The sequence below is a fragment of the Myotis myotis genome, unplaced genomic scaffold (assembly GCF_014108235.1).
Source record: "Myotis myotis isolate mMyoMyo1 unplaced genomic scaffold, mMyoMyo1.p scaffold_m19_p_1, whole genome shotgun sequence".
In the NCBI taxonomy this organism is placed as follows: Eukaryota; Metazoa; Chordata; class Mammalia; order Chiroptera; family Vespertilionidae; genus Myotis; species Myotis myotis.
The window spans coordinates 160,604,865-160,631,285 of record NW_023416313.1 but is presented as its reverse complement, the minus strand read 5'-3'; the positions used below and the strand labels follow the sequence as shown (position 1 = coordinate 160,631,285).

The 26,421-nt window shown below is 39.3% G+C and overlaps 1 protein-coding gene across 15 annotated transcripts in view; it reads left to right on the top strand.

Annotated features, from left to right (window-relative positions):
* Nucleotides 1-26,421, top strand: part of TMEM87A (transmembrane protein 87A) — a 47,841-nt gene that overhangs the window by 7,639 nt on the left and 13,781 nt on the right. For 9 of the 15 annotated variants that reach the window (XR_004966000.1, XR_004965998.1, XR_004966002.1 and 6 more), the window contains 9 exons: nt 1,908-2,021; nt 6,373-6,426; nt 6,507-6,551; nt 14,427-14,544; nt 18,203-18,264; nt 19,049-19,232; nt 20,183-20,282; nt 23,798-23,891; nt 24,623-24,694. Coding sequence is in view for 10 of the 15 variants with exons in the window: in XM_036298668.1 (XP_036154561.1) it covers nt 1,908-2,021; nt 6,373-6,426; nt 6,507-6,551; nt 14,427-14,544; nt 18,203-18,264; nt 19,049-19,232; nt 20,183-20,282; nt 23,798-23,891; nt 24,623-24,694 (843 nt within the window). In the remaining 5 variants the exon portion in view is untranslated. Of the gene's footprint in view, nt 1-1,907; nt 2,022-6,372; nt 6,427-6,506; nt 6,552-14,426; nt 14,545-16,518; nt 16,595-18,202; nt 18,265-19,048; nt 19,233-20,182; nt 20,283-23,797; nt 23,892-24,622; nt 24,695-25,263; nt 25,444-26,421 lie in introns of those variants that run through there. The other 6 variants (XR_004966007.1, XM_036298640.1, XM_036298684.1 and 3 more) reach the window with 3 other exon arrangements.

Here is a 26,421-nt window from a genome sequence, read left to right as displayed (position 1 = left end):
TTCTCCTACTATTCTTGAGGTTTCTTTTCAAAGATAATCTCACTGGTCTTAAAAATATCTACCATTCAGTCAGTTTTTCAAACCATAAACATTTTAAATCTCTGCCTAATATTAGGGTTTAAATTATCTTTTTGTGGTGTTAATTGTTTTTTGCATTTGTTATACAACATTGGATAGGATTAATAGGAGGAGGACTAAAGCACTGAAGAATTTAGAGAGATGATAATATCAGAATATAATTTGAGCCCTAACCAGTTTGGTTCAGTGGATAGAGCGCCGGCCTGCAGACTGAAGGTCCCCAGGTTCGATTCCGGCCAAGGGCATGTACCTTGGTTGCGGGCACATCCCCAATAGGGGGTGTGCAGGAGGCAGCTGATCGATGTTTCTCTCTCATCGATGTTTCTAACTCTCTATCCTTCTCTCCTCCTCTCTGTAAAAAATCGATAATAATAAAAAATATATAATTTGAAATATTGTTCGATGATCTTTTTCTCCTAATCACTAATGCATTTACAGTTAAAAACTTCATATATTTGAAACTTCTGATAAAATTGGTCAAGAGCTTAGCAGACCCAGTCTTCATAGGTAGTATAAGTTAAGAATGTAAAAATTATTTTGGGTTGTCACGGGACAAAATTATGGAAATGACAAGCAGATAGAGATGTGATATTGGACCTTAGGAAAAAGAGGGCAAGGTTAGGCATATAGATATCAGAAAAATACACAGAACTGATTAGTGAAGCCAGAAAAATAGAGTTTTTTCAGAGTATCAGCAGTGGACTATTAATGGCTACAACAATTTTGTGCTCTATCTTAGCTTATGAGCACAAGTATATCTTTTCATTGGTGGTATTAATTTAGTCAAGTAACTCTTGTAAACATATACATGTATTTTTGAGGTGATGAATGTTAACCAAATTTATTGTGACATTTATTTATATATATATTTATATTTTTATATGTATATACACACACACACACACACACACACCAGTATACACATACATGCGCGCGTGTGCGGGGGGAAAGGATTCACAGCTATCAAAGTTGAAGAAACCCATGTACTTATTTTACCTCACATCCCTCTGTTATCTCCATATTTGTTAGCTGTATTATTTTTATGGTACCCTCCTCCCCTTTCCTCCCCCTTTCCATTCTGTTTACCTTTTCTTTTTTTCACCTTATTGGCCTGGCTAGAATCTCCAATGTGGTTTTGAGTAATAGTAGTAAGAGTGGATATCCTTGTCTTGTTCCTGATATTAAGGAAGAAGCAGTCAGTCTTTTACTGTTACGTATGATGTTAGCTATAGCTTTTTGGTAGATGGCCTTTATCAAGTTGATGAAGTTCCATTTTATTCCTAGTTTGCTAAGAGTTTTAATCATGAATGGATGTTGACTTTTGACAAGTGATTTTTCTGCATTTATTGAGATTGTAAAAATCATATAAGTATATTTTCTTGTAACAAAACCCTCTGCAGTGGTTCTCAACCTTTCTAATGCCGCGATCCTTTATACAGTTCCTCATGTTGTGGTGACCCCCAACCGTAAAGTTATTTTTGTTGCTACTTCATAACTGTAATTTTGCTACTGTTATGAATCGTAATGTAAATATCTGATATGCTATATGTGTTTTCCAATGGTGGCGACCCACATGTTGAGAACCGCTGCCTAGAGTCTGTTTCCCAGTTTTACTAGAATTTTTAGAGGAACTACTCTTTCTTTAGAGTCTAACACTATTAGAGTCTAGGATACTATTATATAGAGTCTTTATTTGCTGTTAATTTAGGTGCTGTTAATTTTTAAAATAATAACCCCCAAACTATATTTGTATAATAGGTGATCTATATGTTTTAAATATCTTACTTGTGAAAGTAAGTTAAATACTTTGTATTTTTTTATTTTTCCAGACAGGAGAAATGGAGAAATATTTGGAAGACCTTAGGGAAAAAAAGGGCTTGTCTGGGAAATATCAAACATCATCAAAATTGTTCCAGAACTGTAGTGAACTCTTTAAGGCACAGGTAATGTTTGGTAGTAGTTGGAGGGAAATAGAAAAGATGAAAAAATGTAATGCCGGTATTTTTGGTGATATCTATTTCCTGCTCCTCAGTTCGATCTTCTGACAGAAATAAGTTAGAAGCATGTTTTGATTGGTGCATAGCCAGTCACTTAAATAATTTCTTATCATAAAAAAGGATGTACTTTATTTGTGTGTAAAAAGCAAACCCCAATTTTTTTTTTATATTGGTAAAGATACATAACATAAAATTTGCCATTGTAATAATTTTAAGTGCACCATTCACATTGTTTCGCAATTATAACCACTAGTCATATTCAGAACTTTTTAGTCTTCCTGAATGACACTTTATAACCATTAAACAATAACACCTACACACATGTTCCTGGTAACTATTCTACTCCCTGTATCCGTGAATTTGACTACTCTAGATACCTTACAGAAGTAGAATTATAACAATATTTGTTTGGCTCCTTGCACTTAACGAAGTGTTTTCAAGGTTTATCCATATAGAATGTATCAGAATTTCTTTCCTTTTTAAGGCTGAATAATGTTTCCTTGTACATATATAACACATCTTGTTTATCCATTGATGGACATTTGAAATCCACAATTTTTAATTATTTTGTCATCTCAGCTAATTGGTATATCCCCAGAAAAGTCAGCATTTTTCGATTTTACTGCTACAGACCTGAAGTGAAAGGGTTGAATTTTACAGATAAAAGTGGGATTTATATTATAAAATTATCTTCTCTTAGAAATAGGATTAGACACAAATTTTTAAACAAAAATATATCTTTTAATCAAAAATTATATATCTTATAGGTGTTAAAAATAGTTACTATAACTATAGCCTTTGCTTTGTGTTTACTGAATTTAAATATTGCTTCAGAATACTTAGCGAATTTCCTTGAAGAGGCAAGGAAGTTCCTGGAGAGCTAGGTTTTCTGTCTAGTTACTAGAAGTAGATTATTGATAAGGCTTTAATGAATAATTAGTAATAAGCAAATGAAGTAATTGATAATGGAACTGTAAAGATTGAGTTCTTATTATAACTTGGATTTTATGGACTTGGAGGAAAAAGAACATATCTTGTAGTGGTGGAAGAATGGTAGAAAAAGAAAACTAGGAACAATGTGATATTGAGTAGGGGGTTTTCTGTTTGTTCTCCAAATTTATCCCCCCATCTCCCCCAGGCTAGGAGAATCATTCGGAATGCCTTTGCTGGAATTCATTGGGAAAGCTACCTATTGTATACTGTTGCCCGAAGTTTCTTAATTTTAGATTTGCTATCATCTTTCCAGGGTGTTGGCATATACCCCTATTGGTAAGGTTTCCTCTCCTCAGTCTAATGCAGTGGTTCTCAACCTTCTGGCCCTTTAAATACAGTTCCTCATGTTGTGACCCAACCATAAAATTTATTTTCGTTGCTACTTCATAACTGTAATGTTGCTACTGTTATGAATCGTAATGTAAATATCTGATATGCAGGATGGTCTTAGGCGACCCCTGTGAAAGGGTCGTTCGACCGCCAAAGGGGTCGCGACCCACAGGTTGAGAACCGCTGGTCTAATGTAACAGTTGAAATACGTGCTATTTACTCAGGCAGGAAAATGCCTCACCTGCTGATAACTGGTAAGAAAGGTAAATGTTATAATTAGAGTAGGTTTTTTATAGCTAGGGAGTGTGTGGCGGTGGAAGGAGCAGTGGACCAAAGAATTAGGAACCTTAGGTTCAAATCCAAAGCTTTGTAGCTTTGAGCCACATTTTCCTTATCTGCAGAATGATGGGAAACTATAAGATCCCTCCATCCAAAGCATATATCTTTTATTTAAGGTTTGGCATTCTTAAATAATCTATAATTCTTATAGCAGAATTGAGTGGCCAGTTTGCTTTGGTAGTATTTTTAATTCCCAGCAGGGTTTTATTCACTCGTTTGTGGTTAATTGAAAATCTTTTGTTTGTCAATGTCATCTATACTAATAAACGGGTAATATGCTAATTAGGGTGGACGTCTTTCAGATGACCTTCTGGATGTTTTTCCAGACAAAGCTGCAGCGGCTGCAAAGGGCCAACGCTCAGGCTAGCAGTGGCAGCAGCAGTGGGGTAATGGGGGCGGCACCTTCCCCTGATCCGCCAGGTCGCCTCCTGCAGAGGGAGGCCAGACTGCAGCTTAGGCTGGGGGCCAAGGCAGAGGAGGTTGGGGCGATCAAGCCGGCAGGGGGTCAGGGTAGGGGCGATCAGGCTGGCAGGCAGAGGCAGTTAGGGGCAATCAGGCAGGCAGGCAGTGGGGTTAGGGGCAATAAGGCAGGTAGGCAGAGGGGTTAGGGGTGATCAGGCAGGCAGGCAGGCAGGCGAGTGGTTAGGAGCCAGGGGTCCTGGATTGCAGAGGGTGTAGGCCAGGCTGAGGGACTACCCCCCCACCCCCCGCGAATTTCATGCACCGAGCCTCTAGTCCTATATAATAATCCTATCTAATAATAGACAAACATGGTAATTAACCGTAACTTTGCTACCCTTCCCATTGGCTAATCAGGGCAAAATGGAAATTAACTGCCAACCAAGATGGCGGCTGGCAGCCAAGCAGCTGAAGCGAACAGGAGGCTTGCTTGCTCCAGTGATGGAGGAAGCCAAGGTTCCCCACCTGCCGCTGCTGGCCTCTGAGCTGCACTGTAAGAAACAATGTTGCAATTATAGAAGCTAAACAAGCTCCAGAAACCTGCTTTCAGCCAGCCGGGCTTCAGAGCTGGAGTTGCAACAGTGTTTCAATTATAGAAGCCAAACAAACCCAGATACCTGCTTTCAGCAGCCAAGGTCTCAAGCTGGAGCCAAGCCTCAGAGCTAAAGCGGCTCTCAGCTCCAGTGACAGCCATAGAAGGTAAATAAATCCCAGAATAAAAAAAAAAAAAAGAAAAAAAGGAGAGATTGGGATCTTCAGTCACCCGCCAGCCTGAAAACGGCCCTCAGCCCCTCACCCATACTGGCCAGGCACCCCAGTGGGGACCCCCAACCTGAAGGGGGTGCGACCAGCTGCAAACAGCCATCAGCCCCTCATCCAGGCTGGCCAGGCACCCAGGTGGGACCCCCACCCTGATCCGGGACACCCTTCAGGGCAAACCAGCCGGCCCACACCCGTGCACCAGGCCTCTATCCTATATAGTAAAAGGGTAATATGCAAACTGACCCTAACAGCAGAAGGACTGGGAATGACTGGTCACTATGACACACACTGACCACCAGGGGGCAGACGCTCAATGCAGGAGCTGCCCCCTGGTGGTCAGGGTGCTCTCACATGGGAGGAGCTCTGTCAGCCACAAGCCAGGCTGATGGCTGCCAGTACAGCGGTGGTGGTGGGAGCCTCTCCTGCCTCCTCAGCAGTGCTAAGGATGTCTGGCTGCAGTTTAGGCCTGCTCCCCGCTGGCAAGTAGACATCCCCTGAGGGCTGCCGGGCTGCCAGAGGGATGTCTGATTGCCATCTTAGGCCCAATCCCCTGGGGAGTGGGCCTAAGCCAGCAGGTGGTCATCCCCTGAGGGGTCCCAGACTGCAAGAGGGCACAGGCCGGGCTGAGGGATACCCCCCCCCCCCCCCCCCGTGAGTGCACAAATTTTTGCGCACTGGGCCTCTAGTTCTATATAATAAAAGGGTAATATGCAAATAGACTGAATGACAGAACAACCGAACAACCAATCAAAGCATAATATGCTAATGATATGCTAAGGCTGCTAACCTGCTCGCTATGACATGCACTGACCACCAGGGGGCAGACAGTTGACCATTCGCTATGAGGTGCACTGACCACCAGGGGGCAGATGCTCTGACTGGTAGATTTGCTTGCTGCTGGCATCCGGCCGATTGGGAATGAGCCACATGGGCCAGACATGCCCTGGAGCCCTCCCAGGCCCGATTGTGCACTGGTGGGGTCCCTCAGCCTGGCCTGTGCTCTCTCGCAATCCGGGACCCCTCAGGGGATGTCGGAGAGCCAGTTTCAGCCTGAACCTCCAGGCCACTCCCCTTGGGAGGGCATCAGACGCAGGGCTCATGGCTTGTGAGTGCTGCTGTGGCAGCGTGAGCTTCTCCCGATTGGGACTGATTGGGTGTGAGTCCACAGCAGGCACAGTAGGGCTGGGTTGAGCGGGAGTGGCAGGTAGGAGCTGCAGGCAGCATTCGACTGTGGGTTTCGGCCCGATCCCTGCAGGCCGCTCAAAGGGACGCAACCCATGCACAAATTCGTGCACCGGGTCTCTAGTGTTATTATATTTCCTGTTTTAATGTGTTTTGCTTTAACCATTTTTATGGCTTTAGAAATACACTTTTATTATATATCTTTAATTTTAGCTTTATATTTCTCTCATAGAGCTTTTCTGGGGATTCTGTGCATCGATTGCCTCTTTTAGGAGAAAAGCAGGAGGTAATTGTTTTCCTTGTTAAATATTTCTAGGAGTAAAGTAAAATTTTTGAATTAATTTTCTTTTTTTTTAATGTTTAAAGGCTAAGGAGAACGGAACAAATCTTACCTTTACTGGAGAAAAAGTCGTAAGTATAGTAGGGAATTCAGCTTTCTTATTTTTGTGTATTTTGAATTATCTTGTATGCTAACATTTAAAAAGAAATAAGACTGGAAACTGTACACCGAAATGTTGATAATGGTTTTCCCTGGATGGTGATATGAGTGATTTTTATTTTTTTCTTTGTGTTTTCTGTATTTTTCATATTTTCTGCAATCATTTTGTATTGTTTTTGTAATTACTATCCCATACATATATTCAGCTTTGCTTTTAAAAATAAAGGCAAAGGTGACAGGCAAAAGAATATATTTGAGATCCAGGAAGAATTGCAATCCTGGGAATCACTGATTGTGGCAGAAACCCAGAAAATGTTCTGATTAGGAGGTAAAAAGGGGTATTTATGAGAAAGGGAGGTGGGAAATGATATGAATTGAAGCAAGGAATTCCTGTTGATGTTAATAAGTCAAGGAAGGAATTTCTATTAGTGCAAATAAGCTAAATTATTCTTCATTCTACGTCAGTGGTTCTCAACCTTCCTAATGCCGTGACCCTTTAATACAGTTCCTCATGTTGTGGTGACCCCCAATTTCATTGTTACAAATTGAACATAATTAAAGCATAGTGATTAATCACAAAAACAATATGTAATTATATATGTGTTTTCTGATGGTCTTAGGAGACCCCTGTGAAAGGGTTGTTCGACCCCCAAAGGTGTCGCGATCCACAGGTTGAGAACCTCTGCTCTACATGGTGGTGCTAATTCTAAAGAATGTCTTTAGTTTTTAGTCTGGTAGTCTGGCACTCTGCCTTTCTGTTAGCTTTGCAAACAGTCGTTTAGAATACAGTGTGGATTTGGCCCATTCCAAAGATTTGAGGAGTAAGATGTGCAAGGCAATTGCCCTGGGGTGGCAGCTCTAGCTTCATTTTGAAGTGGTTCTGGTTATATTATTTTTCACAAATATTGCTTGTAAATAGGAAGAAACTTTTAAGAAAGAATCTTCAACTCCACCTAAAATTATCTTATAATAGAATATAACTGGAAGAGATATTGAAAAAGTGAGATAGGTTGAAGTCTATAAATATGCTTAAAAATTTAATAATTCACAATAACTAATTCATCAAAACTTTGCCAGTTAAAAATATAGAAGAAATAATATAGTTACCCATGTTGGGTCATGCTTTTTACAAAACTGATTAAAGCTTTTAATTTTTAACAACTTTAGTAAGACATATACATATCTCAGAATTTACTCTTTTAAAACATACAATTCAGTGGTTTTTAGTATATTAACAACCACCAGTTATTATCTAGTTCCAGAACTTCTTCATCACCCCAAAAAGTAACGGCATAGCCGTTAGCCCCAGCCCTAGGCAACCACTATTCTTCTGTCTTTAAGGATTTGCCTGTTCTGTTCATTTCATGTAAATGTAATCATGCAATTTTTGGCCTAATGTCTGACTTCTGTCACAATTTAAAACTGCCTTGACTTTTACTTTTTTGTTGTGCAGAGCCTGAAGATCAGCCAGAGGTGAGTGAGTAGGGTCTTCTCAGGTCTCTCTCAGTCATGTGTGCAGTCTCACACATACATGCATGACCCTGCATGTACTCCTCGCCTTCTAGATTTCCAGGGATAGCTTAGAACTCTTCAAAACGCCTATGGACATCTTATTTCCAATTTTTCTTTTTAAGTTTTTAGTCTCTTGATGGCCTCACCCAGTAACACTGGCGGGGCAGCTAGGATCTTTCACACTTGCTAAGTGTTTTTGAGAGTGCCCTGAGTATAGGGTCCTTCCCACTGAGTGAGGCCATATAAATGTTAAGCCCTGGGAATGGAGCTTTTCAGCACCTTGCAGAGACCTCTGGGTTTTATGGGGCCTCCAAACTTGTTTTTCCCCCCAGTGGTTGCCAAACTTCTATTTTTCACAGTTGTTATAGCTGTGAGCATTTTGATTTCAAGGACCTTGGAATGGGCATAGGATTAGGGTGAACAAAAACACCACAAGCTTGCTTTTTCTCCTGGATTCAGCTACTTTTCTTACTGAGATTATTCTTCAGTTATTTATTTTTCTTCAGGAAACAGTTGTAGAATTTCCAGAGTTCCAAAAAAGTTAATTTTGATAGTTTTTGCCCATATTCTTGTCGCTTTTATGGGTGAGTGTATTTTCAGAGTCCTTATTTTGCCATTCTAGAAGTATCTCCACCCTCCCTCCCCCTATTATAATTGTACAGAATTTTAACCTAAAAATAAGTAGGCATGGCAGACTTCATTACTTTTTTTTTTTAAGCGGAGACTGTCCATTGGATTTTTTCTTATTGCTCATATGTATATATTTAGTACTATAAAAATTTTAGAAAATATACATAAATGAAAAGAAAATAATCATTTGTAATACTACCACACACTGAGACTATAAATATATTTATCTTGTCTTTTGTCTTTGTGCATGTTTATATCTAATTTATTTAAAAATAGGAATCTTACAATATGTATTACTATAACTTTTTTAGCTTAGCAATATAACTTGGACATCTTTCCAGTTCAGTAAATATTTATGGCATCATTATTTAAATGCCTGAATGGTATTTTATTGTTATGAATACATTGCAATTTGTTAACAGATCCTGGACACTTGTGTTTCATTTTCTTGTAATTTTAAACAGCACTGCAGTGAATATTTTTGTAGATATATTAGTCTTTAGATTTAACAATTTCTTGTTGGTGAACATTTTGCTTCTATAACTTGTGCCCTGGCCGGTGTTCCTAAATGGTTAAAGCATTGGCCCATGCATCAAAGTATGGCAGGTTTGATTCTCAGTTAAGGGCTTGTACCTGGGTTGCAGGTTCCATCCCTGGTGTGGCGGGAGGCAACCAATCGCTGTATCTCTCCCACATATTTTTCTTTCTTCCCACCCTCACTCCCCATTTGCACTCTCTCTAAAAATTAATGGAAAAATATCCTTGGGTGAGGATTTAACAATAACAACAAAATCCTTTGTAATTTCATTTTCTAGCCGTTTCCTGTGATTACACAGCACATACGCATATTAATAAAGATGAGATTATATTTTATATATTGCTATGTAATTTTTTCTTTTTACTTGACAAATTAGTACATTTAGCACTATTTCACCTTTTTATGTCCGTGTGCTATTTCACTTTATTGGGATTTTTATAATTAACATCCAGCTGATGTGCATTGGGTTGTTTCCAGATTTTCACTGTTATGGATAAGGTCACATTCATAATGTCTAGTTATAGCCTTTTTTTTTTTTTTTAATTCCTCACCTGAGGATATTTTTCCATTGATTTTTTTTTTCCAGAGTGGGAGAGAGAGGGAGAGACATAGAGAAAAATGTCAGTGTGAGAGAAACACATGGATTGGTTGCTTCCTGTATATGCCTCACAAGGGCCCCGGCCAGGGAGGAGCCCACAACGTAGGTACGTACCCTTGACCGGAATTGAACTCAGGACTCTTTGGTCTGCAGTCCGACGCTCTATCCACTCAGCCAAACTGGCTAAGGCTGTCTACTTATATCTTTGTGCACATTTATAATATTTCTTTGGGCTAAATTCCTGGAGGTGGAATTGTTGGGTCCAAGTTCCTGTATGATTTTTAAATTCTTTTTTTATGTTTTGCCGAAGTGCTCTGGAGAGAAACATTGTAGAAATTTGTTGTTAAAAGAAAATCAGACGAGTTTCCCTATTTCCTAACAAACTGGCTATTTTAATTTAAAGCATTTTATGCAGTTTGTTGGGTTAATTTATTTAAATTGTACTTTTAAAAAATGGTTGTTAAAACTGAACATTTATTTATATGCATATTAGCTATTTGTAAATTGTGTTTTATTCAGTGACCTTCTGTATATATACTTTTAAGTTCTACTCAAGGCTTGAGTTCTATCTTAGTGAGTAAAGATTGGTGAAAGATGACTCTGAATATCACAAGTAATACTTAGAAATATTTATTCAGATTATAGTAAAAAAGAAGTGAAAGGATTATCTGCCTTTTGATTATTCTTTCTAAAAATTGAACTTAAGGGAGTATCTTATAATCCTATTTAAGGGATACAAGTTCAGTACCTCTACTCTGATAAAACATTGTTTTTTAGAGGAAAGGGCCTCTCTCACTGTTCCTTCACTTAAGAAAAGATTTAATATTCGATTAGCTCACTTTTCTGGTTTGATTTCAGCAGCAATGTAATATACTTACCATAATATTTTTTTCAATTAATAGACTTACTTTTAGAGCAGTTCACAGCAAAACTGAGCAAAAAGCAGAGAGTTTGCACATACCCCCTCCACAAATGCACACTCAGAATCCCCCCCCCCCCGCCCCTTCCACCATCCTGGTACATCCTATCTAATAAAAGAGAAACATGGTAATTAGCCGTACCTCCGCTACCCTTCCCATTGGCTAATCAGGGCGATATGCAAATTAACTGCCAGCCAAGATGGCGGCCGGCAGCCAGGCAGCTCGAAGCGAACATGAGGCTTGCTTGCTTCAGTGACGAAGGAAGCCAAAGTTCCCCGCCCGCCTTGCCGGCCTCTAGCTTGCATTTTGAAACATTGTTAGAAATATAGAAGCTAAACAAAACCCCAGATACCTGCTTTCAGCAGCCGAGGCCTAAGAGCTGGAGCCAAGCCTCAGAGCTAAAGCTGGCCCAGAATAAAAAAAAGAAAAGAAAAAAAGGAGCAGTTGGGAGCTTCTGTCACCCCCAGCCTGAAAACAGCCCTCAGCCCCTCACCCAGACTGGCCAGGCACCCCAGTGGGGACCCCCACCCTGAAGGGGGTGTGACCAGCTGCAAACAGCCATCATCCGCTCACCCAGGCTGGCCAGGCACCCAAGCGGGACCCACACCCTGATCCAGGACACCCTTCAGGGGAAACCAGCCAGCCCCCACCCGTGCACCAGGCCTCGATCCTATATAGTAAAAGGGTAATATGCCTCCCGGCACCGGGACCAGCGTGACAGGGGGCAGCGCCCAAACCCCCTGATCGCCCTGCGGCTCTGTGTGTGACTGGGGGCGGGGCCACAACCTCCCTATCCGCCCTGCTCTGTGACACGGGAAGGCTCCCCAAACCCCTGATCAACCCTGCTCTGTGCCTGATATGGGGGAGCTCCCCAACCCCCTGATCGCCCTGTGGCTCTCTGTGTGACAGGGTGTGGCACCCCAACTCCCTGATCGGCCCTGCCCTGTGTGTGACAGGGTGCAGCGCCCCAACCCCCTGATCCGCCCTGCTCTGTGTGTGACAGGGGGCAGTGCCCTAACTCCCTTATCGGCCCTACTCTGTGAGTGACGGGGGAGCTCCTCAACCCCCTGATCTGCCCTGCTCTGTGCGTGACGGGATGGCGCCGCAACCTCCCCATCGACACTGCCTTGAGTGTGACAGGGGCGGCGCCCCAACCCCCAATCGGCCCTACCCTGAGCGTGACTGAAGGTGGCATCGCAACCTCCCGATCCGCCCTGCTCTGTGCAAGACGGGGTGGCGCCCCAACTCCCCAGTCAGCCCTGCTCTGAGCCCGACCAGGGGCTGCACCTAGGGATTGGGCCTGCCCTCTACCACCTGGGAGCAGGCCTAAGCCAGCAGTTCGTTATCTCCTGAGGGGTCCCAGACTGCGAGAGGGCACAGGCCGGGCTGAGGGACCCCCTCTCCCGCCCCCCCAGTGCACAAATTTTTGTGCACCGGGCCTCTAGTTTATTTATAATTGTTGAACCAACACTGATACACCATTGTCAACCAAAGCCCATGGTTTAGTACATTAGGGTTAGTTCTTTGTGTTATACATTGTTTGGGTTTTAACCAATGTGTAATGACAGATATGCACTGTTATATTATCATACAGAATAGTTTCATTGCCCTGAAAATCCCTATGCCCCACCTATTCATCCCCCGCCTTCTCCTAAGCCCCTGGTAATTACTGATTTCTTTTACTATCTTCATAGTTTTGCATTTTCCAGAATGTTAATTAATTGGAATCATAATATACAGCTTTTCAGGTTGGCTTCTTTCACTTAATAATATGCATTTAAGGTTCCCAATGCCTTCTTGTGGCTTTATAGTTTATTTCTTTTTAATGCTAAATATTCCAATGTCTATTATCCACTCTGAGGGGTTTCATAGATCAATGAAGCTTACCCGTTGGTCTCTGGATAGAAGTTCTCTGGCTGTACCACAGTTTATGTATCCATTCACCTATTGAAGGACACCTATTGTAAGAACTATTAATGGTACCTATTTGATAGGGTTATTGTGGGTATTAAATAATATAATAAATAAGTGTCTGCCATATGAATGTTATTTTTACAGTGTCAAAATATCTATCATTCAAAATTAAATGTAAACTTCGTCAAATTTTTCAGTCCCTTTTGAAATTTGTAAGAGGTAGTTTTTAAAAAATACATTTTATTGATTTTTTACAGAGAGAAAGGGGGTGGGATAGAGAGTTAGAAACATCAATCAGCTGCCTCCTGCATCCCCCTCCCTCCACTGGGGATGTCCCCACAACCAAGGTACATGCCCTTGACCGGAATCGAACCTGGGACCCTTCAGTCCGCAGGCAGACGCTCTATCCGCTGAGCCAAACCAGTCAGGGCTGTAAGAGGTAGTTTTAAGATATATGAAATTAATAGCAGAGCAGCGTATTACACCAAAGTTGTATTGGTTAATGAGCAAGTAAATTCTATAAAGGTTTATTAGTTAATTATGGGTAAATAGGAAGTGATATACTTACAACTTTGTAGCTATAAAGTTTTCTCACAAACTGCTCCTGAATGTTGTCAGAAGAGGACCATCGGACAGGAATAAATGTATGATTCATCATGGCATTTATGTTAACTGACTAAGATAATCTAGAAAATGTGTAGCTGAAAAATCATTTAATCTGCTTTGTGTGACACTTTGGATTTGTATATGGACTATAATTTTAAACTCTTGTTTAGCCTTTTCTTGAGTTGTAGGATAACTTGAGCATTTGAGAAAAGCTGTGATTCCACAGGAAAATGCATAAATGTAAAAAATCTATTATCTACTCTAAGGGGTTTCATTGAGCAATGAAGCTTACCCATTGGTCTCTGGCTAGAAATTCCTTTTAAGACCATCCGGTAATAAATTTCAAGTCTAAGTAGCAATATGAGAAAAGCAGACATTTGTTTTCTGTGTTCATCTCCTTTATCTTTGAGTCTTGGTCTTGTGTTTTGAAGGTCCGTACTCTAGAATGTATAGCAACAAATCCTTTGAAGACTTTTTCCTAGGGCTATGCACAAACTAACTGGCGTGCTTCCTTAAGTAATAAGTTCCATAAACATGGAGGCTGTAACTCCACTTCCTGGACTTTGTGGGTCAGTGACTCTTGCTTTCCACATAGACCAGCCAAGATTAAATTTCATGTAAATGTGAGACCCGATCAGCAGAAGTTCTGGTAGTCTTGGAAAGACCATGAGCAAAGGGAATTAGATTCAGGAAGTGGTGTTTATAATTCACTAAGTCACTGATGTCATCATTGGTGTTATTTTTTTAGGTGATTTATATAATCTTAGTTTGTTCAGGATGTTTATGTTTAAAAATACAACCTAGTGTCCTAGCATGGCTTACTTAAACAAAGATTCAATTTAGTGGTTTTAGTTGAGGTTTTCCTTGTAGAAAAATAGGTAAGTAAAACGTGTGATTTTTGTGTATAACAAGATAGAAGATGTCCTGCCTTTTCGTAATTTATAATCTAACCTATTTTGTTATATGTACAATAGGCCTGTTTGTTTTGTTGTGTCTACTGTTTTAATGAATGAACATGAAGGACTCAACCATGTTTCTGGGTACATTCTGAAATAATTTTCATACTGGATTATTAACTTATGCTCTTAATTCTTAAGACTTGAAGTTTTAGTACCTTTTTTCTTTCTAGGCAATGCATGATCCATTGAAAACTTGGCAAGATGCACCATACATTTTTATTGTACATATTGGCATTTCCTTCTCAAAGGAATCATCAAAAGAAAATTCACTAAGTAATCTTTTTACCAGTAAGTACATTTCATTTCTTTTTACCATTTGCATTATTATCTAGTTGTGCCATGTATGGTGAGTCATGTGTAATTGCTTTCAGGGAGGGAATAATTAATTAAGAAAGTTTATTCTTACATAGAAAAATTGAGGGAGAGAAATTGACATTTTTCTGTACTCAAGATGTACCAGATACAGTCTTAGGCACTTCATATATGCTTTCTTATTATATACTAGAGGCCTGGTGCACAAAATTTGTGCACGGGTACAGTTCCTAGGCCTGCCTGGCAATCGAAGAGCTAATATCTGGCATGGAAGGGCAGGTCCCAGCAGCACCTGGGCACCCAGGTCTCCACGCGTCCCCCTCTGCCTAAGTCATTGGCTCCCCACCCTGCTCCCTCAGTGCATGTGGCTGGGCGGTGGCCCCACCCTCCGCTGCCGCCACTGGTCGCCGTCTGCGGGGCGATCAGCAGGGCAATCGGGCCCCACTCACACCCGCCTTGGCTTGGCGCCACCCACTCACCTGCTCCACCATCCTGTCGCAGTCCAACTCTTGTTAGGGCCCATCGAGGCTGGCAGCGCCTCCACTGCTGCCCGCTGCCAGTGCTGCATCGCTGACGCCCTCCATGTTCTGTGCCGCCCCCTGGTGGTCAGCACATGTCATAGTGAGCGGTCGAACTCCAGGTCGAATTCCTGGTTGAGGGGACAATTTGCATGTTAGGCTTTTATTATATAGGATGATAGATTCTAGATTTCATTTTCTTTCATTTGATTCTCCAGCTTTTTAAATTTTTAATTAGTATCATGTTCTTGGTACTTGGTTAGTAAGCTACTGCAAAATTCCAGAAAGAGATGACTTGTCAAAACTTGGTTACCAAGTCAAAACCTGGCAATATAAAAATTAATGGACTTCGGTAATTATTTAATGTCTCAATATTTTTTCTTTTTTTAAAATTTATTTTTCAATTACAGTTGAGATACAAAATCATAATATTACTATGGTGTACACCTGGAACTAATGTAATTTTGTATGTCAACTGTCTCAATTTTTCTTGATGGTCTCCTTTCCATTCTTGCTGCCCAGTTCATAGAAGTCATCTCTTTCTGGAATTTTGCAGTAGCTTACTAACTGTTCTAATTTCTTATAATTTTTTTGTTTTGTTTTGTTTCTTCCTTCTCTGCGGTTTCCTTTCCTCCTCTGCTTTCCCAAGGAGAATATTGAAGAGAAACAATTATGGTGGCCATCCTTATCTTACAATATTGGCACATATCACCATTAAATATCATGTTAGCTGTAGATTTAAAAAAATGTATTCTTTATTTGGTTAAGGCTATCCCTTCCTATTCCAAAAATAAGTATATTTTTGTTAGTATTAAGAATGAATGCTCAGTTTTATCAGATGCTTTGATTGTATTAAAGTGATCATATAGATTTCCTCATTTAATCTGTTCATGTGATGCATTATATTAACTGGTTTTCTAATGTTAAACTGTTGTTGAATTTCTGAGATGCCATTATTTGGTCTTTACACACACACACACACACACATACACATACACACACATGTTTTCTAGCTTACGTTCTTTTTTTGTTTTATCCATCTGTTGTTTGGAGCTAAGAAGAAACTTTAAAGCATAGACCAAACTACGTTATGTGAAAGTTTCTAAAACAGTTTTATCATTTTTCTTCCCTTCGTTAAAACCTTTGAAGTCTCCCTATTGCCTATAAAATGCCCACATTTATAAGCAAGGTTTCTAAAACTATAAGTTGTCCCATTTTACTTTTCGTTGCCTTGTATCAAAACACTATGATATGGTACTATTCATTGTCTCAGTCTTTAAATATATTATGCATTTTTACACCTGTCTTTGTTATTTCTTCTGCCCGGATGGCTTTTTACTTTATCCTGGAAAATACAAATTTCATTCTTCTGGGTCTGTCTCAGAGGACAGTTCTCTGTGTTGCTTTTCAACTAACTCTCTCTTCCCTCTAGATGGTAATCCACTAGGATGGCAGAAAACATCTTACACATCTGACCATCCCCTATTTTCCATAGTGTGTATCATATAGTAAGTGCTTAAGTTCTATTTTAGCATAGAGCAGGGGTTAGTCAACTTTTTCTTAAAGGGTCAGATAGTAAATGTTTTCTCTCCTATAACTACCTAACTTTGCCATTGTGTGAATGCAGCCGTAGAGAATATGTAAGTGAATGGATATGACTGTTTTGTATTAAAATTTTATTTACAAAAAGTGGATGGCCAGATTTGGTCCATGTGCTGTATTTTACTGACCTTCTGTCATAGTGTAAGCAAAGAATGTGACAAATATTCACTAATTATTTTATTTGCTTTTTTATTAAATTAAGGTATAGATTTAAAAACCAGTTCTCCTATGACATTTTTATGATTTCTATTATAGGATGCTCCTTTTGTTCATAAAAGTATTAGATCCGATTTATTTTTAATTCTCACCCAAAGACATGCTTAGAAAGAGCGTTCATGGGGTTGTGGGGGAAGGGGGAAGAACACCGATGTGAGAGAGAAATACTGATTGATCGCTTTCCATATGCTCCTCAGCTGGGGATCAAACCCAACACCTACGTATGTGCCCTGACCAGGAATCAAACCAGCAACCTTTTGGTGCACAGGCCTGATTCATTTTTAATAATGGCATGTCCTTTCTGCCTGATAAAAATTATAGTGGGGCCCAGCTGGCGTGGTTCAGTGGTTGAGTGTCGACCCATGAACCAGGAATTTACAGTTTGATTCCTGGTCAGGGCACATGTCCAGGTTTTGGGCTTGATCCCCCAGTGGGTGTGCAGGAGGCAGCCAATCAATGATTCTCTGTCATCATTGATGTTTCTCTCTCTCTCTCTCTCTCCCTCTCCCTTCCTCTCTGAAACCAATAAAAACATTTAAAAAAATGAGTGGGATATTTTTGTTGAATAGGCATTTATTAGTGTGTTTCTGGAGATAGATACTACTTTTTACTTGTTAATCAAATATAAAATTTATCCAAATAGTTTTTCCATTACAATTTAAAAGTAGTCATAGGTTTGTTTCTGTAAATCAAATCTGTCTTTCAGATACTTGTTAGCTTCATTTGTTCTGCTTCATTAAACACTGTTGTTATTAAGCACCTTCTAGAAATGATACATTAATGTAGCAAAGTCATATAAAACTGAAGTAGGTAAAATAAGAAGCAATATGAAAATATAGGTAAGGAGAGAGAGCAGATAGAGGGAGTCAGAATGAAGGAATAAAGTCCTGTAATTTTTAAAACATATTAGTGCTGTGTTGTAAGAAAAGTATATATGAAGTATGTTTGGAATTTAGAGGAGATGGGGAAGTTCCAGTTGGGCAGCTCACAGAAGGTTTGTGGAGGAAGTACATTCAACCTAGTCTTTAAAGGATGTGAGTATGGGAACAAAGGGCTTTTCCCTTAAGATATTGACTGTAGCAGAGGCATGGAGACCCTAAGCAGGACATAGCACAAACCATGAGAACACTTAGTGAATTTCAAAGTGCTCTACACATGTAATATTCGCCAGAATTGAAATGGTTAAAAGTAAATGACCCACTGGAATTTTCATTAATTTTTATCAGACAAATATCAGATAATGTTTTTGTTTAAATCCTGAATTGTTCACATTAACTCTGAGGACTGTGTTTTGGCAGTGACTGTTGAATTGAAGGGCCCCTATGAATACCTCACACTTGAAGAATATCCTTTGATGATTGTAAGTGAATTTATATTCTTTAACTTGAACATTAAATGAGTTTAACTTGAAAGAGTATCCATGTTTTGTGGCAATTTTCCTTTTTAAAGAATTGTTCCTGAACAGTTCACAAAATAGTGCTTGTACTTTGGCACTTTTTACTAGAATGTGACCTTGTGAGTGTCAGTGAACCCCTTTGTACCTCATTTTCTTATCTGTAAATGAAGGGGTGGTGGTGTGTGGAATTGTAGAGTTGGAAAATACCTCAAAGATTGTTTCAAATCTCACGTCTTCTCAAGGATCCAAAGCAGGGCACTTCTTACAACCCTGTAGTTTCTGATCCCACTTAAAGTAATTAAATGATGAAGTTTCATCCTTTTTAGTGTGTGTGTGTGTGTGTCTATGGGAATATCCTTAATGTACTTTTTAGATTTCCTTTGTTCAATTTTTCTTCTTCTTCTTTTCCCTTTTATATTTTCCCACTTGGTCGTGTTTCATTTCCTTGCCATACCTTTTTTTCTTCAGTGTTCTCTTCATTTATATAATTTTACATTGTGAGCTGAAAAAGCTCAATTAATACAGATAAGCAGTCACTTGATAACAAGCCCTTAGGTAGTCTCCCTCTGTTCAAGAGGAGATAATTATTTTGTGTATGAGTATCAAAATTCAAAGAAATAAAATAATGATCTTTCAAGTAGAAGGTATGATATGCATTTTTTTTGTATCTTGTTAAGAGTGTGTATTGATGCTAAAGTGGCCCTTGGCCTTAATCCTCTTTTTTATCTCTTATCCACTTCTATGACAGTTTTTCATGGTGATGTGTATTGTGTATGTCCTGTTTGGTGTTCTGTGGCTGGCATGGTCTGCCTGCTACTGGAGAGATCTCCTGAGAATTCAGTTTTGGATTGGAGCTGTCATCTTCCTGGGAATGCTTGAGAAAGCTGTCTTCTATGCAGAATTTCAGAACATCCGTTACAAAGGAGAATCTGGTATGTAACCAAAAAATGCCAATTTGTGAATGATCAGCAGGTGAGACGTGACAGTTTTTCCTAAGGTTAGCAGTTATTAAGTAGGTTTAACTTTTCAGTTATTTAATTATTAGAATAACTTTGATTGTGACTTTTGTTTTTAATATTATAACTTGCAGGTTCAGTGATTTAGGAGTAATTTTACTAAAATATATTCACAAAAGTAGTGACTTTTGGGAAAGACTGTTAACATCATTGAATTTCATTGCCATTGATTTTTAAGGCACCATTATTATATACATCTAAGAAACTACTGTGAATTTAATTTTAAGATACCATTGATTATAAGAGACATTTTGATTTTAAAGATTTAAAATGGGGGCAGGGATACATCTAAGAATTGGTGAAATATAGTAGTACCAAGAAAATAAGAGGGTGCTTATAGTTTAGTAAGGTGAACAGATGACAGAAACTGTTTTGTACTGAAGTTTTTTATGATAGCTTCAGTTCTCTCTCTTCAGATCATTTAATTATTGATAATTATTGTTACAAGTTACACTAATTAAATATTTCCCTGGTCTTTGAAAGGGCCTGAAAAATAGTAGATGTGAAAACGAATTGAAAGCTGTGTGTGTTGTACTTTTCTATGGATAGCTATATTTCACACTTTTTAAAAATGGAGAGACTATTTACTAGTTGCTATGAACTGTTCAAGTAGGGTAAAATATTCTGCTGAGGTTTTAGTGAAGTGAGGGGTAAGGAGGGAAGGTAAATTGAACACAGCCAGATTGCTATTCACATGAATAAGATTATGTCAGTTTATGTATTTGTAAAAATTGAAGAAGTATTTTTTTTTAGTAGAACTAATACCAGTGCTTATTCTGAAGAGTGTTAGAGGTCTATATCGTTCTAGAATTGCACCTTTTCTCAAACCTAGATTTACAGCACTTTTCCCCCCTTCTTTCTCATAGTCCAAGGTGCCTTGATCCTTGCAGAGCTGCTTTCAGCAGTTAAACGTTCACTGGCTCGAATCCTGGTCATTATAGTCAGTCTGGGATATGGCATAGTCAAGTAAGTATTCACTTCCTGTATGGAAAAGTGAAATGAAACACTGATTAAATTGAAACAGTATTGCAGCTTCCCAGTATAGTAGTCCTGTAACAGTTGATAAAAAAAATAGTTCTGAAATAAGAAAAGGTATCTGAAATTTTGTAGATTTGTAGACGTTGGAAAAATGTTAGTTTCATCTCACAGCTGAGAGTTCAAGGAGTAGGAAAGCCTGCAATTGTAGCAAATGACATTGAAACACCAAACTTTTAGAGTAAACTTATAGTGACTTTACTCTTCCAAAATATTTTGTAAATCAGATTTTTTATGGGAAGAGCATTCTTGCTGTAACAATCTGGAAAATATTTGTTGAAAAAAAATGTATTTATTAAGTGCCGTAGCGTTGTTCTAGGCCCTGGGGATACAGCAAATAAACAGAAGACTTGGAGCTTACATTGGGGGAAAATGGATAAAATCAGTGAGTAAATATGTAATATGTCAGTGATAAGTGCTAGGGAGCAGATAAAGCAGGCAGAAGGTATAGAGGACAGGAGGTAGGGCTTGCAAGTGTTAAATAGGGTGGTCAAGGATGGCTTCATTTACTGACATTTAGGCAAAGATCTCAAGTTGGTGAAGGAACTATATGTATCTCCAGAGGAAGAGATGCTAAAATGTGGTCAGATTCTGTATATATTTTGAAGGTAGAGCCAGTGGACTTTGCTGACAGATCAAATGTGTGATGTGAAAGAGAGAGCAATCAAGAATGATGCCAACTATTTTGGTGTGAACAAATGGAAGGATGCAATTGACATTTACTGAGTTCAGGAAGATCTTAGGTGGGTTAAGTTTAGAGTGGGTGCAAGATTAGGAGTTCAGAGTTTAGTTAGATATACAAATGAGGGAAGTAAGGGGGAGAGAGATGAATTTGCAAGTTGCTGGGGTCCAACCCCAGCAGGTCCAGGGGTCCCCAAAGGTGTGGACGGAGTCGGCGAAGAAGGAAGGACACGGAGACAGCGTTCAGTTGATTAGCAGCCTAGCCAGGATCTCTAGCCAGGATCTCCAGCCAAGTTCTGGTCTGGATCTCCAGCGAAGTTCTGGTTAGGATCTCCAGCCAGGTTCTGTGTCCATGTTCTCTTGCTAGGTTCTCCAGGTTCTCCAGCCAGGTTCAGTCACCAGGTTCTAGTCAGGTTCTCTTGCCAATTTCTGTAGTCAGGTTCAGTCCAGGATCTTTTGCCATGTTCTCCCCAGCGAAGTTCTTCTGTCTCTAGAGAACGTTCTGTGTAGGTTCTGTGCCTCCTGGTTCTGTCTTCTAAGCTCTGTATTCTAAGTTCTGAGTCTTGCTGTCTTGTTACATCTGTATTTATACCAGTTGATTCAATCCTATCAATCTCTATTACAAAGGTTAGGGCGTTTCTTATCTCCATTCCAGGGAGTAAAGATTATGTAGCTTAAGCATGATTGTTCGTAGTTAAAGTGATTAATTACCCGCCTGGCACTTAGTTGAGGGGTTTTATTCCCTCCCTAACTTCAGGGGAAAATCCCTACCTGGGGAAACAACCTTTCTCAGAGACCTTGGTTAAAACACATAGTGCCAAGAAGGTGAGCAAACATATTAAGAACAGTATGCCATGTATGCCAGGTCCTTTGAAACAGCAAGGATGGACCGGCTCCCGGCAAATTCCCCCTTTTTTGTTTTTTAAAAACGCATTAAAAAGAAAAAACCCCAAATGCTCTCTTGTATAGAGCAAGTCATCAGGATGTAGATGTTATTTAGCCATGAGATGGGATGTGATCACCAAGGTATAAGTGTGTTTAGAGGAGAGGTTAAAGGATTGAGTCCTTGAACATTTTCTGTTATTTAGAAGTCAGTGAGGCAAAGTAGAATTAGAGGAAATTGAGGAGGATGACCAAAACTGTGGGAGGCAAGCCTGAAGACTTTCAAGGAAAGAGTGAATAATTTTGTCAGAGAGGATTGAGACTTGACCATTGGATTTAACTACATGCAAGAATAGTTTTGGTCCAGTGGTAGGACTTAGCGTGAGCTTGGTTGGAGTAACTTCAAGCAAGAATAGAACAGGAGTTGGAGTTAGCCAGGTATAGACAGTTATCTCAAGGAGTTTTGTTTTAAGTGGGCTAAAGAAATGGGAGATTTTCACTTTTAAAACTCATTCATATAAATGAGACTAGAGGAATGGGGGAATTACATTTTTAAATTTATTTAACAAACTAGAGGCCTGGTGCACAAAAATTTGTGCACTTGGGTGGGTCCCTCAGCCTGGCGTGTGCCCTCAGGGACCCCTTCCCCTGGCTGCTGGCACCAATTTTCCTCCAGTGCCCGGAACCCAGGCCTTCGCTCTTCGCTCACTGCTTGGGCCCCGGGGGCAGGGCCGGCGCAGCGGGCTTCCCTCTTCGCTTGCCACGCCGGCCTTCGCTTGCTGCTCCTGCCCGGGGCCGGTGGGCTTCGCTCCGTCGCTTGGCGCCTACATATGCAAATTAGCTGCCATCTTTATTGGTGGTTAATTTGCATATTGCACTGATTAGCCAGTGGGAGGCGCTGCGAAGGTACGGTCAATTACCATGTTTGTCTATTATTAGATAGGATATTTCAATGCCTCCCATATGCCAAGACTTATCCTAGGTTTTTAAGATACAATATTGTGGAGAAAAATCGCAGCCCATTTAGAGCTTTGCTAGTGTGTAATGCACTAGTCAATAACCCAGGGATCTTGTTAAAATACAGATTCTGATTCAGTAGCATTTTGAATATCAAGGATCTTCCTTCAAGCAGAAGCTGCTTAAAAGATTTTTTGGATTTTGTTGGATTTTGAGCTCTATAATGTACTATTTATCTAGTGAGCTTCAATAGGGTATTTGATTATGTTAAGAAGTTGTTTAAATTTTTCTGTTTGAAAATGTTGTTATGATTTCTTTTCTTTAAAAAATTATCTGTTTAAAAACATACTGAAAAGTAGACAAATAAAAGATAGGATGTCTAGAATTTGTTTCAAGATAATATGAGAGGATGGGAAGTGGATGGGTAGTGCATTGAGCAGGATTGGCTGTAGGTTGGAGGCTATTAGGACTGGATAATGGATATATAGGGGTTTATTATACTGTTGAATATGTTTCAGAATTCTCTATAATAAAATATGTATTTTTAAAAATGCTGCAGTGCCCTGGCCAATGTGGCTCTTGGGCATCATCCCATGCACCAAAGGGTTGCTGATTCAGTTCCTGGTCAGGGACATGACTGGGTTTTGGGCTTGATGCGGGGGTGGGGGGAGGAGAATAATTGATGATTTATTCTCTCCCTCTCCCTTCCTCTCTAAAAATCAGTAAGAAAAAAATTTTTAAATGTAGAATTAAGGGGGTCTAGTCTAAAATTTATTATTCAGTATCTTGTTTTAAGAGCATAAGCTCTGAGTTTTTCTCTCATGTGGCTTATCTCAACTAAGTTGTTGTCCTATATTAATCAACATGAGTTTGTCTCAGGGTTTGTCACATTTGTACTCAACTTTATCTCTTTGCTTTCTCTGTAGGCCTCGCCTTGGAGTCACTCTTCACAAGGTTGTTGTAGCAGGAGCCCTATATCTCTTGTTCTCTGGCATGGAAGGGGTCCTCAGAGTTACTGGGGTCAGTACTGCTTAATCTACGTTTTTGTGGTCAGTTCAGACATAACTGTTTTTGTTTTGAGAAGGTGAATTGGGAATATCTGTGGGCTTCTTTACTATTTTCTCTAAGTCACCTTTGGGCTCTGATTTTTAAAATGTATATGTAATTCACTTTTTCTTTTTAATCTATATTAGAGCTTTAAATTCAATGTGTGACCAGAATGAATGCTTTCCCACCCATCCCCAAATTACTACTTGTTTAGTTCTTCCGGACAGTGGTTCCATTCTTGTATAAGTGGCAAACCTTGTAATCATGCACTTGCTGGTAATATAATTTTTGTTTTAAAGTGACAGTGCTTTTTGCTTAGCCAGCACTTGAGTTACAAAGGTTTTCTTAACATGTAACTACGTTTCACATAATTCTTGAGAATTACATAATTATGCCCTTTTAGGGGAGGAAACCAAAGCACTGAGAGAGATAAGTGATAAGGAAATTTATGTTAGAGCTGGATTAATGTGAAGAAGTGGGCCTCCCTATGTCATTGCTTTACTTTCTTATTTAAAAATCACTCTATAAACCCCACATTTCCCTCAAACTGGGCTCAGTTTAGTTTTGCTATAAATTGCTTTTAAATAAAACACTTTTGAATGCAAATTAGATGTTCAAATCACACTGTCCTCTATGTAATTTTCTTAGGCTTTTAGCAACTTTAACCCTCTGTCAATTGCGTTTTCTTTCTTCTGCTGCTGTAGTATTTTGCTTATATCTTGGCTTTGATAGTTAACCTGGCCTTGTCAACAATTGATGCCTGTATTATTTTATGGATATCCTTTTAATAATACCCTGGTAATTGGGTAATTAGGGTTATTTAAATAGCATGTTTTATATATATATATATATATATATATATATATATATATATATATATTTACACACACACATATATGTGTGTGTGTGTGTGTGTGTGCGCACGTGTGAGAAAACAAGCAGCATAGTTTGGGGGACAAATATTTGTATTAATATCTTATTTTGAGGTGAGCTCTTTTTTGTAAAATTACATTATATTACAATTCAGGAAATCAATAATTCTTAGTATGTTAATGATGCAATACTTTTAAATATGAGAAGGGCCTTTTAAGACTTGCAGCCAAAATAAAAATGATAGGAAATGATAAGATGGATGGAGACTGTATCACCATAACGTTTTTGGTGTGGTCATTTAAAGTGGATTTTAGCATGCTAGGAGCTTGTTGGAGGTTAGCCGCATGTTTTATTGTATTGAGATTGTATTTGACAGTTTTCATGAAATACACTTTTATATTCTGCATGATGGTTTGTCAGAGGGGCACAATGATGTGGGTGCCAAGTGTTATTCCTATTTCTTTTCTTTCAGCTCAGATGCAAAACCATTCCATGTGATTATATAAATGCCGAATTGTGTGCTGGTCTCTTCTCTGTGCATCTCTAGACTCTCTTTTTATCACCTCTCTTTCTTTGTCTGCAGGCCCAGACTGATCTTGCTTCCTTGGCCTTTATCCCCTTGGCTTTCCTAGACACTGCCCTGTGCTGGTGGATATCCTTCTCATTGGCTTGTATGATGGCGGTCCATTTTCTCCCCTTGAATATGGGTTTCCATCGATCTTTCTGCAAAGGGTTTTTACCGGTTTTGTTGATTACTTCTTAATCTGGGGATTAGGCTATTTCTGTTTATAAACCTGAGAGCTCAGGTAAGCAGTTTTGTGTGTGTTTTTAATTTTGAAAAGTGCTGGTAACTGTGGGCGGAACATAAAGATAAAAGCTCTGGTTTTTGTTTTTATTTTTAAATGAGCATTTTTACCTCGATTTTGGACTTATTTGTGCACTCCAATTAGTGTTACAATCACTGACTACTCTGCTTCTGCTCTTTCTTTCAGCCTCTAGGAATTATTAAATGCTTTGAAATGATGAAAAGATTTTAATTCTTAAAATGTGATTTCAGGAACTACATAAGATGGTTTGACTCTCTTAAAATTCTATGTAGGTTTAGCAGATTATAACCCTTATAGCAGGGGTCCTCAAACTACGGCCCGCAGGCCACATGCAAATACAAATATTGTATTTGTTCCCGTTTTGTTTTTTTACTTCAAAATAAGATATGTGCAGTGTGCATAGGAATTTGTTCATAGTTTTTTTTTAAACTATAGTCCGGCCCACCAATGGTCTGAGGGACAGTGAACTGGTCCCCTGTTTAAAAAGTTTGAGGACTCCTGCCTTATAGGGTAAGTGTTTTGTACCTTTATTCAAAAGTTGACTTGGCATTGTCTGAAGACTTCTGCTGTAAAATAAATGTTGATTAATTTACAGGCAAAGTTAACCAGTAGATAACAAACATATTTACATTTGAATAATCTTTTTCTCCTGCTGCTTAAAATTAGACATTTGTTTATTAGGGACTTGACCTGTTAAAGGAAGGATTCAAGTTTTTGGACTTTAATCTTTTTGGGGGTTTTAAAAATTTGTTTTGGTTGTGGTATATTCAGTCCTATATGTAATTGTGCGATATTATTGTCTT